Source organism: Leptonychotes weddellii, chromosome 8 (assembly GCF_054177405.1).
Source record: "Leptonychotes weddellii isolate Sample4059 chromosome 8, ASM5417740v2, whole genome shotgun sequence".
Lineage (NCBI taxonomy): Eukaryota > Metazoa > Chordata > Mammalia > Carnivora > Phocidae > Leptonychotes > Leptonychotes weddellii.
This window is the reverse complement of record NC_138376.1, coordinates 95,731,704-95,746,607: the sequence shown is the minus strand read 5'-3', so window position 1 is coordinate 95,746,607 and position 14,904 is coordinate 95,731,704. Positions and strand designations below refer to the sequence as shown.

Genomic DNA, 14,904 nt, shown 5'->3' with positions numbered 1-14,904 from the left:
TTTTTTTTTTTTTTTTAAAGATTTTATTTATTTATTTGAGAGAGAGAGAATGAGAGACAGAGAGCATGAGAGGGAGGAGGGTCAGAGGGAGAAGCAGACTCCCTGCCGAGCAGGGAGCCTGATGCGGGACTCGATCCTGGGACTCCAGGATCATGACCTGAGCCGAAGGCAGTCGCTTAACCAACTGAGCCACCCAGGTGCCCAGTGCTGTCTTTTCTTGATGAGCAGGTCTTCAGTATGCAGACATACACTCATTGCTCCAAAAGGAGTCTACCTGGGGACCACCAAAGGCGGTCATGTTTTTAGTCTCCTCATTAAATGAGAACACACGGTTACTGTAAAATTAAACCCTCTATTCTTTTGCTATCATGTCACATTCCACTCTTTCATCTTTGTCAGTGTGTCTTCCTGTGTGTAATCTGTGGCCTACTAATTCTCAAGGTTGTATCTCTAGCTCTCTTTCTGTAGCAGCCCTTTATTCTGTAAAAAGAACTTTTCTGCATTCTTTTGCATAAATAATATGGTTTGAGTGACTGAAATTATTGGGAGTCTTGGGTTTTTTTTTTTATGCATTGGGTATGACTGTGGTTTTCACTGTGTAATAAAAATAATGGGACAATTTTTACCTGGCACAAAGAACTTACAGATGTAGAGAAGAGGAAAGAGGTTTAAACATCTTGATATTCTCAATCTCATATCTGTGGGACCCTAGAAATTTACTCAAAATGGGGGGGCAGTAGGAGATTCATTAGTTATTTGAGGGAGGTAAGGGATTCATAGTTTTCTAATGAAATCCTTGATCCCCCAAAAGTGAAGAGAAACACTGAAGTGACCAATTTACCAAACACGAACCTAAAGAAAGAACAATGAGGTCCCACGCCTTACATTTTAAACATGGAAGCACACATTAAAAAGCATTTGTAAGGAACAGACTTTTAAGGATGGAGACGTGAACTTGGTTACTCAGTTGGGTCTATTCTCAGGTTTTTTAATGAAATTCTCATCATTTCAATGAAATGCTGAGACACATTTCTTGAAGCTTTCAGTATATTTTTTTTTTTTTTAAAGATTTTATTTATTTATTTGAGAGAGAGAATGAGATAGAGCATGAGAGGGGGAAGGGTCAGAGGGAGAAGCAGTCTCCCTGCTGAGCAGGGAGCCCGATGCGGGACTCGATCCCGGGACTCCAGGATCATGACCTGAGCCGAAGGCAGTCGCTCAACCAACTGAGCCACCCAGGCGCCCCGAAGCTTTCAGTATATTTATCGGTGATCTAAATATATGCCAAAAAATCTACAAGCAAATCCAGAAATTGAAAAAACACGTAATATTAAATTATATTAGCTTGCAAGAATGAAAATGAGAACCACATCTCTTTACACAGAACAGAGTTCTGCCCCACAGCAAAGCCTTTAATCACAAATATTTTAAATGATGCTCATGGTGAGAGTCTACCCCTCATTTGACTAAAGAGATTTTTTGGTCTAGTTACACCAGTGGTTTTCAATTTCAGTTTACATAAAAGTCACTCATTGGGCATATTTAAAATGCAGATTCCAGATGTATGCACCTTTTAATGCCCTGAGATTCTGATATCTTCAATTTGGTAGGGCCAGGCTACATACATTATTTAACAAGTGCACCCAGATACTCTGATGCAGGTGGTATGGAAACCTGATATCATAAGTACCTCTGTAAGCCACATCAAATTCTTTTTGGTTGAGGTAGAGTGCAGGTAAGTCTTTAATTGAAATATTTAATATACTCTTTCCCCTTTAATTTTAAATTAATCATTTCTTTATTATAAACTAATAGTCTGGTTCTTTGGTTTCTTGACTCCCTAGAAGATCTCCTTGTATGACCAATATTTATGCCTAAGATTAGATATTTAAACTTGATTATTTAAATATGAATTAACATGCACATAACAAGTGTCGGAGGATGTAGCAAAATTGGAACCATGTACATGGCTGGGTAGGAATGGAAAATGGCTCAACCTCTTTGGAAAAGAGTCTGGTAGTGTCTTAAAAAGTTAAACACAGAATTACCATATGACCCAACAATTCCACTCCCAGGTATATTCCCCAAAGAATATAAACAAATACATGTATACAGATGTTCATAATAGCACCATTCACAATAGCCAGATGTGAAAACAGCCAAAATACCCATCAAAGAATGAACAGATAAACAGTTGCAGTATACACAAAAATGGAGTATTATTCAGCCATAAAAAGGAATGGAGTATTGAGACATGTTACAAAGTGGATGAACCTCAAAAACATTAGGCTAAGTGAAAGAAGCCAGACACGAAAGGTCATCTATTATATGAAATATACAGAATAGTAAATCCAAAGATACAGAATGCAGAAGGGGAAATGGGAAGCAACTGCATAACGAATATGGGGTTTCTTCTTGGGGTGCTAAAAATAGTTTGGAACTAGAGGTGGTAGTTACACAACACTGTAAGTATACTAAATGCTGTTGAACTGTTCACTTTAAAACAGTTAATTTCATATTAAAATAGTTAATTTTATACCTCAATAAAAATGCAAAAAAGTATAAATTAATCTGAACTAGCTAATGAATTACCTTCAAAATGAAATTTATGTTAGAAGATTGAAAATTTACTCTCCGATTTTATCTGCTAGATGACATAAAATATCTAACTTATATCCGGACAAAGAAATACTTTCATAAACTATTAAATCATCAGTGTGATGCTTAGGAGTAAGAGTATTTGGTCTCTTGCATCCACTGCTTCAAGGCCAGCCTCCTCTCCTGGTTAATCATGCCTTTGGCTAAGACTCCTAAGAACTAAGATTAAAATCCAGATACAACTTGAGAGAGTGCAATGGTTATTTTTATGTGTCAATTTGACTGGGCCATAGGATACCCAGCCATTTGGTCAAACATCGTGTTGCATGTGCCCAGGAGGGTGTTTCTGCATAAGATTAACAATTGAATTGGGAGACTGAGTAGAGCAGATTGTCTTCCCAAAGTGGGTGGGCCTCGTCAAATCAGCTGAAGGTCTAAATAGAACAAACTGAACCTTCCTTCAGTTAATAGGGACTCTTCTAGGGGCACCTGGGTGGCTCAGTCATTAAGTGTCTGCCTTCGGCTCAGGTCATGATTCCAGGGTTCTGGGATCGAGCCCCGCATTGGGTTCCCTGCTCCACAGGAAGCCTGCTTTCTCCCTCTCCCACTCCCCCTGCCTGTGTTCCTTCTCTCACTGTGTCTCTCTCTGTCAAATAAATAAATAAAATCTTTTAAAAAAAAGAAATAGGGACTCTTCTTGCCTGGCTGCATTTGAGTTGGGACATTGTTCTTCTTCCTTCAGATTTAAACTGTAATATCAGCTGTTCTTAGGCCTCACGCCTGCTGGCCTTCAGACTGGAGCTACACCATCAGCTCCCCTGGGTCTCCAGCTTGCTGACTGTAGATCCTGTGACCATCAGCCTCCATAATCACATCAGCCAATTCCTTGTAAAATCTCTATTGGTTCTGTTTCTCTGAAGGACTCTAATACAGAAGGGTATTACAATAAGACATTACTGATTATGAACACTTCAGTTGCTCACTACTGAGTCCAGAAAGAGTGAAGAAGGCCTTGAAGGAGGCAACTAAGAGGGAGGGGCCCAGAGCCTAAGGCACTTCTTTGTGAGTCTACGACACAGGTGGCTTGAGGGTACTGTGTTCTTCCTGGGGAATCACACACCAAAGGAATGGAGAAGAGTCCAAAGGGAGACGAAGGGAGCCTGAAAATTGGCTTTGCCTACTTGATGATATTGCCTGGTGTTTTTCCCACTCCTATTAATGCCTATTTTTCTTGAGTCATTTTATCTAGAGGACACTGGCAGTATTTGATGGTTATATAATCATAAATTTACAGTACTGATGCCAACATTTCATCCTTTTCAAAAGCCCATGAACGTTATGGAATACAAAGAGTAACATGCGGCTTTGTGAAGTAAAAGTAGAATAGGATGGAAGCAGCACAGAAAGAGTGAGCAAGTTTATTCAAAGACACAGAGAGAGAGGGGCACCTGGGTGGCTCAGTCTGTTAAGCGTCTGCCTTTGGCTCAGATCATGATCTCAGGGTCCTGGGATGGAGCCCTGAATTGGGCTCCCTGCTTGGCAGGGAGTCTGCTTCTCCCTCTGTCCCTCCTCCTGCTTGTGTTCTCTCTCTTTCAAATAAGTAAAATCTTAAAATAAAAAGGGAGTGAGAGAAAAAAAAAAAAAACCCGAAGAATAAATGTGTAAAGACCTCAAAAAAGATGTCAGGAGCTAGTGAGAACAAATAGCTGAAACAAAATGGTATGTCTTTATATATTGGTAAGGTTTGTAAGAAAGCATATTCAATTTCTGGTATTTAAAAATGCAAATATTTTGGGGCACGAGGTTGGCTCAGATGGTAGAACATGTGTCTCTTGATCTTGGGGCCATGGGGTTCGAGCCCCATGTTGGGTGTAGAGGTTACTAAAAAAAATAAACTTAAAAAAAGTAAATATTTCTTTAAGCTATAAAATAATTCAAGTTCATTATAAATCTAATTGTATACCTTCTATAGACAGACTACTGCAGCAGATCAGAGGTGATACTGGCCTCACAATGAAGAAACTTTTAAAAATACACATACTGCAAGATCACAATAATAAACTAAAGACTAAATTGTGTTAATAACAGATTCCTCTTTTAAAATGTAAACTTCATCTAAGATGTAGCCTTTTGGACAATATTGGCTTATTTTAGGTCTCCTGACACAGGGACGGATCTTCTGTTGCCAGCACTCGGTAGCACACAACAATATGTTGGCTGTGTGGATGAGTGCAGTTATGAGTTTGCCCGAAGTATAAGGGCATCCTCTTGGGCATATAAGCAACAAAATAGTGCAGGAGAAAGCAGGAGGGAGGGATCCAACATAGTCACGAGACAGTGGGAGAATCTGAGGACAGGAAGGAGAGGAGCACATTGAGGAGGAGACTGGATCGCTGGCACATTCCTAGACCCTTGTGAACAAGGGAGTCAGAGATAAGAAGTCCTCGTACACAAAGCTCTTGCTTTCGGTCATGGCCACCAATGATCGCCTGACTCAAAGGCAATCTACTAGGCGGGCCTGTGAGGTGTCCTGTTATCCAAGTGGCAAATGGATCGAGTTGGATCTTCCGTCAGGCACAGAGAGGGGTTTCTTGCGACCAGGCGCCCAGGAAGAATGTCTGTGGAGAGCTGAGGAAGCTGGGCTATCTAAAAGCTGTCTCTGGTCTTTGGAGGGCCACTTGTGGGACTGAAGAGATTGCTCTCTGTGTGTCCTTGCTGTAATGAAACACTAGCATCTGAGCTAATTTGAATGCATATGTGATCTGAAAGAACCTGGTTTGGGGTGGGTATGTGAGCGTGCATGCACATGTGTGTGAGCAAGTGTTTGTATGTGTGCGCGCACACACACACACACACACAGCAGCATGCATTTGCAGAAGGGCAGGGAAAGCAGACTTAAGAAAAGGATGAGCATTATGCAGAGGTGGCCTGAGGTGGAGGGAGAAGAAATGGAAATGTGAAGAGAAAAAACAGCAAAGATATATTTCCTTTGCTTTTCACTGGGCCTGGGGCACAGAGCTGCGCCCATGTGCCTCTGGGAGTCACGAAGCCACTCTGGCAACGTGCAGGACTTCTTCATTTCTGAAGAATCCAGAAATAAGAGAGAGGAAGCACTCTAAAGGATGAGAACATGAATCCTGGTAACTTGAACATAGTAACGGGGTCTGGTGTTACTTTCAGAAGTCAGGCTCAAGAGTCTTAGTAATGAGATGTGCTGGAAGCTTAGTAATGTGGCCAAGTGAGACAGGAATTTCTGGAAACACCACTGGTTTTTCGTATTACAGGGGCATCCACTTAGAACCAAGGCTCACTTTTTCTTGAGTAGAAAAGTAATGCACGCTCACTGTTGAACGTTTAGAAAATGAACACACACAAAAAACACACTGATATATGTGTGTGTGTATACCCCAGCAGTCCCAGAACCCAGAAAACTCAAGGCATTTTCTGAAGGTTGGTCGGCTACAGAGGTTTTGTCTAAACTTAAACTTGGACTATAACAGTGAAGGAATTAAGTTTTAGCTTAGAATCAGTTAGCTGATACCAGTCTGCGGAATATAACTTTTGGACACCACAACTGACATGAACAAGCTGGTCATGAACCAGAATTCTGGGCCGTAAGGAAACACGAAGCTAGGACATTTTCCTCCACAGCTGACTTTGGTCGGTGCGTGCCGGCATATGCAGCCAACCGAAGTCGACTGGGTGGTTCTAGATCAGTGGCCACAGACAGACCCGGCTCAAGAACCAGGCTATTTGATCGGAGGCACCATGCTTACTGAAATAATTTCTGTTGTATCAGAAGAACAAGCTGCTCTTTCATTTTATAATGAAGTTATTTTTGGGTGTGCTTTCTGAAAGCACCTAAAAAGTCTTTAAAATTATTATAAGCTGTCTTAAACAAACACGGCCAGAGGATTAGAGCTTGAAGAGCCTGGAGCGGACTAAGCACGTGAGGGTGAGGTGGAGCTCAAAGCTGTGTCCTCAGCCTGCAACTGAGCCCAGAGCCCTGCTTCTGGCTGGACCAGGAGGAGCTTCCTATCCTCGGATCCAGGGACACAGAATGGGGAGGAATATGGGCCTCATCCCTCTGGCCCTACTGCTTCTTCTCCTTGAAAAGCTCCCTTTCTCCAGTGCTTTCCTCCCACAACATAACTGCTCATTAGCAAAGTGTTTAAGGGTTAGCGGGTGCTGTAAGCAATTGGCTGTAACAAAAGTTGTATTCCTGATGAGCCAGGCATCCTCCCCGCCTCTAAGTCCAGAGGCCCACAGCAACTACACAAGAATTAAGGAAACCTGAATTCACCATAGCTTTCCTTTCTGCCCCCAGAACTTTATTCTTCAGCAAATGAGTACACAACTTAAGAAATCTAGGTGCTTCTATGACTGACTTTTAATTACAAAAATAAATCACTTCAAAGTATTTGTTGAGCTAAGCTTCTGACCTAAAGCAAGAACTGCTCTTAAAAAGGAGCTTGCTCCTGTACCTATACCAAGGTCTTGGAAGAATTCATCAGGTCTGTAAGTGATTACGATTCCCATAATATTGTGAAATTAAAAAGAATAAGAGGTGCATATTTACAGCTAATTGTCATTATTGCTTAAGCAACATAGCTATTCCTTTTTCTACTACAACCAGTGGATAATAGACAACTAGAATTACAAAAACATCCTAGAAAAAAATGAATTACCTTACAATATATCATGTATTAAATCTTATTAAATGAAAGACAACAGGGGCGCCTGGGTGGCCCAGTCGGTTAAGCATCCGACTCCTGATTTCAGCTCAGGTCATGATCTCAGGGTCATGACATCGAGCCCCACATGGAGCTCCATGCTGGGTTGTGGAGCCTGCTTAAGATTCTCTCCCCCCCAACCCTGCCCCGCTCCCCACCCCTGCTGGCACTCTCTCAATAAATAAATAGATACATGAAAAACAACATAATTATAACATGGGACTTATACAAAACTAACACTAACTCCTAAGATCCTGAGATAGAACAACAGTAAGATGACTAAACATACCTGAACTAATTCTGCTTTTAACTCTTCTCTTTCCTCCTCAGACAGCATGCTAGAGAAGTCGGCACTGGCTACTGTGTCTTCATCTCGTCCTTGCAATGGTTCAGTCTCCAACAAACCTTTAGGCAAGAGTGACAAAACATAATGCAATTAAAAAAAAATGAATTTAGCCAACTTGTGTCTCCACAGTCTGGAGATAAACCAGATACACTTACAGACCCTCCTGCTAAAAAACAATTAAAAAATTCCTGGGGCGCCTGGGGGCTCAGTCGGTTGGGCACCTGCCTTCAGCTTGGGTCATGATCTTGGGGCCCTGGGATCAAGCCCGATGTCGGGCTCCCTGCTCAGTGGGGAGCCTGCTTCTCCCTCTCCCTCTGCCCCCCACACCCGGCTCGTGTGTGTGCTTTCTCTTTCTCTCAAATAAATGAATGGGATCTTTAAAAACTAAATAAATGAAATAAAAAACAACTAAAAATTCCAGAAAAAAAAAAATCTTTCTAAATGTGTAATGAGCTGCCAAGAAAGTAAAGAATACTAAGAAGCCAAAGAACTACGTCAAAGTGGGAAGCCAGAAGTGTAAACAAAAGTTTTCATTAGTTCCACATTTGCCATCCAGACGAATTCCAGCTTCGGTGTTCACTGTCCCCTGGGGGGCAGGGGGCAGAGGACAAAGCCTAGGGCCACCCAAGGAGGAGAGGGGCTCTGCATCCCCACAGGGCTGCACCCCGAGAGGAAGGTGACCTGGAAATCAGTACCATCGCTGCCCACAGGCCTCTGCGAGGCAAGCAGCCTTGACACTCAGCACTGGATGGATGGCAAAAGGATCCCGCTGAGACTCCTCACCCTGAGCGGGACTGTGTGAACTAGCAGCTTGAATGCACACTACGTGGGTGGCCCCAAAGAAGCTGGAGATAAGACAGCACTGTGACTTTTTTCCACTTTGGACGTGGAAATCATGTGGATTCGAAACCTGGAGCAGCAGCGGCTGTGGGGAGACATCACAGACGAACTGATGCTGGTGGAGGGAAACAGGGAAGCGCTTGGCTTCTTGAGGACATCACTGTGCTGCACAATGACCCCGGAAGAGCACCACTTCTAACTTGTTCTGTGAGAAAAATGCCTTTCGTCGAAAAAACTGACGTTCCCTAGTAGAGCCCCCTGGCATCTGGATACCTCAAACATGTATGTTCTCTGAAGGATCCAGAAAACAGGCCCCCACATATATGGAAGCTTCACTTAGGACACGAGCTATGACGGAGCTGGCATTTATAAATCTGTGGGGAAAGGAGGATCTTTTAGTAAGCTGTCCCTGGACAAATAGTTATCCATGTAGAAAAAATAAAATTGGACACCTTCACACGATTCACAAAGACCAAATTATAAGCACTTTAGAAGACAATAGGGTTTATGAACCGCTAGGTAGGAAGGGACTTCTTAAACAAGACACAAAAAAAGGCAAATCATGAAAGAAAGGGTGAATAAAATGACAAATGTCTCTTCATCACACACACTATACGGAAATTAAAAGACATGCCACTAATTGGAAGAAGGTCTTTCCCATCTGTATAACTAGCAAAAGATGAGTTCCCAGCATAAACAGAATTCCTACAAACCAGGCTAAAAAATGGAAATAACCCAACAGAAACATGGCCCCAAAGACTCAAAACAGATTTGCTATAGGAAGAAATCACAAAGGGCTACCCAAGAAAATATGCTCAACCTCACTGATGTTTAGGGAAATACAAATTAAATCATCTCACATCCACTGGATTAGTAAAAAGTTCAGTCTGACATTATCAAATGTTGATGACTACGTGGAGGACGGAAACTCTCATACTCTGCTGGTGAGAATATAAAGAGAGACAAATAACTTGGAAAATAACTTAACATGATGTAGTAAGTTCACACACCCTACCATCCAGCAATTCTACACCTATGTATATACCTGAGACACTCATATATGAGCACCAGAGGTTATCAATAAGAACTTTCATGGTAGCAAAAACTGTGGATCATGCAAAAGTCCATAAACAGAGAACGCACAAGTATACCATGATGCATTTACACCAGCACGACTGACAACAGTAATGTGAGTAAGCTTCACCCTACATGGATGAAACTCAGAAACAAGACACTGAGTGAAAAACACAAGTTGCAAAAGAATAATAAAATATAATCTCACCATATGAAGACCAAAGACATGCAAAACTAAGTAAAATGTTGTTTAGAAATAAAATTATAAAGAAAAGCAAGACTAGAGTAAAAATAATTCAGGACCAGGGTATTTTCTGAGGTGGAGTGGGTGTAGATGGGAACAGGGAACTTAACAAAGGATCTCTATAGGGCTAATGGTAATGCTCCATTTCTGGGACACTGGATTTTCGGGTATGAGTATTTTCTACACTTTAAACTTTGTAAATATTCTTTTGTATATATATTATTATTTGAGAAAACAATTAAAAATAGAGTTTATCTAAAGTCAAAATGAAAGGTAAATAATTATCCTACAATATCAGGACATTTTAGGTAAAGAGAATAAAAATATGAACCAATCTGCAAAGTTCTTCTCGAGCTGGCCCCACTCTTGAGTCCCCTGTACCCACACCCTTTTGTCTGAATTAACAGTGTACCATCAGCCCCTTGTGTCACTGCTGATACACCAATGAAAGCAGCATCTTGCTGGTCCAAGTTCATCAGATTCTTGCCCCATCTATCTACTCCAGAGGCCAGTTTCAATGCTAAATAATTTTCTTTTTCGGGGTGCCTGGGTGGCTCAGTTGTTAAGTGTCTGCCTTCATGAAGCTCAGGTCATGATCCCAGGGTCCTGGGATTGAGCCCCACATCGGGCTCCCTGCTCCAGCAGGAAGCCTGCTTCTGCCTTTCTCACTCCCCTCGCTTGCGTTCCTGCTCTCGCTGTCTCTGTGTCAAATAAATAAATAAAATCTTAAATAAATAAATAAATAATCTTCTTTTTCATGAGTAATACCTGTTCATTGTAGGATAGAAAAATAAAATTATCCCTTATTAATTAAAATGACTGTTAATCACACTACCCAGAAATAATTATCATTTTGGTCCATCCTTTCTGATTATTTCTTCTATGCATACGTACACATTTTCTTGTATATATTTCTATGCACTTACTGTTGTAAACATGATTTACTCAACAGGATTCATGAAGATCCTTTATGTCTAAAAACCCAGCCACATTTACATATTTTTGATGGTTATACAGTATTTTGTCTCATGTATGATTGATAACTTACCCTGTTTACTGAGAAGCTACAGTGAACATCTCCTAGTAAAATCATTAGGCAAAATCTTGATGATTTCCTATACACCGGATTCCAGAGTCAAAGGGCATGAACATTTTGAAAACTACTAATTATCCCTCAGAAAGGCTGTGTTAGTTCTATGCAGACATCAGCAACCTATGAGACTATCTGTAGACTCAGTACAATAATGTTAAGCAGGTCATTGAAAGGGGGTAAACACTGTCATTTATTTCTGCTAATAGATATGTATGCTTACACGTGGCCCATGTACTTTCAGTCAAAGTCCTAAAACAACTGTCTATATCAAGAAGTAGCAGCAGGGGGGCGCCTCCGTGGAGCCCTTGGTTAAGCCACGGACTCTTGGTTTCAGTTCAGGTCATGATCTGCCCTGAACTGGTGAGTTGAGCCCTACCCCGGGCTCCGCTATCAGCGGGAGAGTCTGCCTGAGGGTCTCCCCCTCTGCCCCTCCCCCACTCGCATGCATGCGCCCTCTCTCAAATAAATAAATAAATAAATCTTAAGGGGGGGGCGGAGCTAGCTTCAATTCCAAGCACAGATTTAAAAGATGGACACAGAAGGTAAGCCGCCCCCTGCCCTAGGGGTTAGGATTCCAGAAGAGCCATGGTAGGAACGTCTAAGGTCCTCTGGCTCCCTAACTCAGCTGGGTCCAGGAATCGAACAAGTACTGCTTAAACTTAGTTCCTACGCAAATTCTCAATCTTCCCCTCTCTTGGCAGTGTGAGAGGACATGTACCATGGAACAGACAGTAGTTCCGGCTACTTAGACTTTTCAAGACAACAGACATCTTTAGTATCTTCTTATATTCTAAGAGAAAACAATAATTTGAAATCCATTTTAGTTGATAATAGGTTGAGTTGGGAAACTTCTAGTGAATTTAGGAAAAGGCAGAGCCCCGTATCCAGGAGCTAACTTCTTCTTTTCAGGGGAAAGAACAATGACCTCATAAAGTGAGACATGCAGCTGACCTTGGGCTCCCATCTGCCACTGTGCCCCTCCAAGGCCACATCCCCCAATCTTCCAAAGCCTCACTCCCAGAAAGCAGCCATTCAGGAAATCTGCCTGGAGGCTGGGTTGCTGGTTAGTTCAGGTCTAATTAGACCAGTTTCCTTCTTCACTCTTATTTTTGAAATGAAATGCCCATTCCCCATCTTCTTTTCCTACTTATGCCTCTATTTCCCTGACGCAGCCTCCTCCAATGGGTGTTCTCGGAGTCACACGGTTCAGCACAGGGTGCCATGTGGACACAGACAAAATGAAAACAAGGCCTGCTGTTCCCAGCATAATATGCTCAATTCACTGGGTTAGGGAAGCAGTCATCAAATCATGAGGTCAGAGGAAAATTCCAGAATCAAGGAATAGATGAAAAGAGGAGTTAAAGAAAGATGGGATTCACAGTGAAAGTGAGTCAAAACGGGGAGGAAAAATAAAAGCAAATGGTAAGAGACGCCAAGGGACAGACGAAAATGTGAGAGGACAGCGCAGTGAGCATAAAATGACTTAGTTACTATGGAAGCAGGTATTAGAGGAGATTAAATACATAGTTTTAATAAAAGCAATTATTAGAGGGCCAAATCACTCAAGAGACATAGTTTTTAGCAGACACCAGTACATTATGAATGTATGTAACTTCATGAATTTGATTCTCTTTCCAGATGTGCAAACTATGCCCCCTCTGACTAGCATATGCCCCCCTTGTCTTGGAGCCAGAAGATCTTGGACCCTCCCTATCTGTGGGTTTGCCGCTAACGACAGAGTACACTCGATCGCAATGATCTCATCTGTAAAACTGTTACCTTATAAAATCGTTGTTAAAATTAAATCATGTTAAATCAGATAAGACATGTAAAAATGTTATAAAAATTTTTAATTTCCATATAAACCACAGCAGCATATTGGTGAAATTAGGAGTAATCGTTTTAAAAAATATTAATGTGTTGGGGCCCGTGGGTGGCACAGTCAGTTAAGCGTCAACTCTTGATTGTGGCTCAGGTCATGATCTTGGGGTCGTGAGATTGAGCCCCACGTCAGTCTCCATGCTGAGCATGGAGCCTGCTTGGGATTCTGTCTCCCTCTCTGCCCCGCCTCCCTCACACCTGCTCAAAAAAAAAAAAAAAGACATAGTGTGAATACATTTTGGGATCCTGCCATAGGAGTATTTTGCACCTAAAGACAGCCATCTTACTTTCATTTATATGCAATAAAATATATAGACATTTTAATAAGGGTAAACAAATATCCATAGGTCTGACTGTAATGCAGGAATTGTGCTTCTCTATTGGCCAGGCACATCTTTGGGAAGCAGGTAGGTCCTAAGGTAGTTGTCAAATGCTACCATGTGCCTACAATTGGCCATGATGACTCATTCAGGGCTGAATGACACAACATACCGAAGCAGATCCAGCAGAGAAGTGGACCCAGCCTTGGTGAGGGGGATCCTCACTTATGAACCTGAGTTCAGGGTTTTGACTCATTTACAAACTGATGGCTTCTAAGTTAGGCTAGTCTGACTCCAGGGCCTATGTCCCTTCCTGTCCTACAATCTATGAAGAAAAGTAGACAAATATTGGCAAGTACAAATCAAGAAATGAGCTTGAGATTAAAATGCCCCTTTCAACCTTGCAATGAAATTGCCCATTGGCATCAATACACTTTTTTTTTTTTTTAAGATTTATTTATTCATTTGAAGATAAAAAGAGAGCGAGCGTGCAGGGGGAGGGGCAGAGGGAGAAGGAGAGACAGTCCCAAGAAGACTCCGCAAGGAGAATGGAGCCTAACACGGGGTTCGAGCTCACGACCCTGAGATTCCTGAGATTAGGAGTCTGAGATCATGACCTGAGCCAAAACCAAGAGTCAGACGCTTAACCAACTGTGCCACCCAGGTGCCTCAGTATCAATATATTTTCAAAGCATCTTGTTGAGCTCTCCAATGGATGAGGTCATGGCTTCATGCATATGATTAGAACAGTACAGACAGCTAGGAGTTAAAATGATTACAAACCATGATTTCAGATGAATGACCATATCCTGCATTGTTGGCAAATATATAAAAGTTGCAGGATTTCTTTTAAATGGCAAAATAATCTTGCATGGATGTGTGTGTACACCCACACTAAGGAATTAAATAAATATAGCTGTGGAACCAAGCAAAGGAAGAAAAGTGTGTATTTTCAAAAAGAATATAAAATTATTCCAGGACTTAATAAAAAGAAAGAATGCAATAAATGAAAATTCACCCTGGTTTAAATAATAAATCTAAGACTGTAATGTTTATTACTTACCTATATTTTCATCATGACTCAGGCATTCTTTTCACACAAAACTTCAAACCATCTCCATTTATTCTCTCCAGGAAAAACTACTGAGCTACCCTCACTGTTGGATTTATGGTTATCTTAAAGTGCACAAAAACTAACACATGTTAGTTCAAGGTGGGTGGAAATTAAAGATATAAATAAAACAAGTTTATTTATTAGAATCCTTTCTGCACATTTACTAAACCTACCACCAAAACCTAAATATGATTTCTTATGCACCTCCATCATTGAACTGCTTTCCATTCATTTACTAGCAACTTGTATCTAACCTATTATTGAATCTCATATCTAGTGTTTAAACATGTTTTTTCCTGTTGCCCTGCAGTTTTGGCAGTGGCCTCCAATGCTAAGAAGAATAATGGGAGCTTTACACCCCCACATCATAAAACCAAGGCTTGAACCCTAGTGCATGACATGCCAATAGATTTTATAATTGGTTCTGCCAGGGGTGAGATCACCTTCCTCTAGCCCTTGAGTCAGGGTGAAGAATGGAGCAGGGAGGGTGTGGCCTGTAGGAAATTTGCATACACAGACAAGCAATGATTAAAAACAATACTCTCTTCTCCCAGAGATCATCACTATAAAACCTTCATGTACATCTTTCCAGATCTCTTCCTATATCTGCAGCACATTTTCATAATCTTTTTTTTTTTTTAAAGATTTTATTTATTTATTT

General features: G+C 41.3%; 1 protein-coding gene across 7 annotated transcripts in view; it reads right to left on the bottom strand.

The window, feature by feature from the left end:
• Positions 1 to 14,904, bottom strand: part of TPD52L1 (TPD52 like 1) — a 93,623-nt gene that overhangs the window by 25,965 nt on the left and 52,754 nt on the right. For all 7 annotated transcript variants that reach the window (XM_081828928.1, XM_081828925.1, XM_081828926.1 and 4 more), the window contains one exon: positions 7,621 to 7,736. In XM_081828928.1, coding sequence (XP_081685054.1) covers positions 7,621 to 7,668 — 48 coding nt within the window. In that variant the 5' untranslated portion in view covers positions 7,669 to 7,736. The remainder of the gene's footprint in view (positions 1 to 7,620; positions 7,737 to 14,904) is intronic.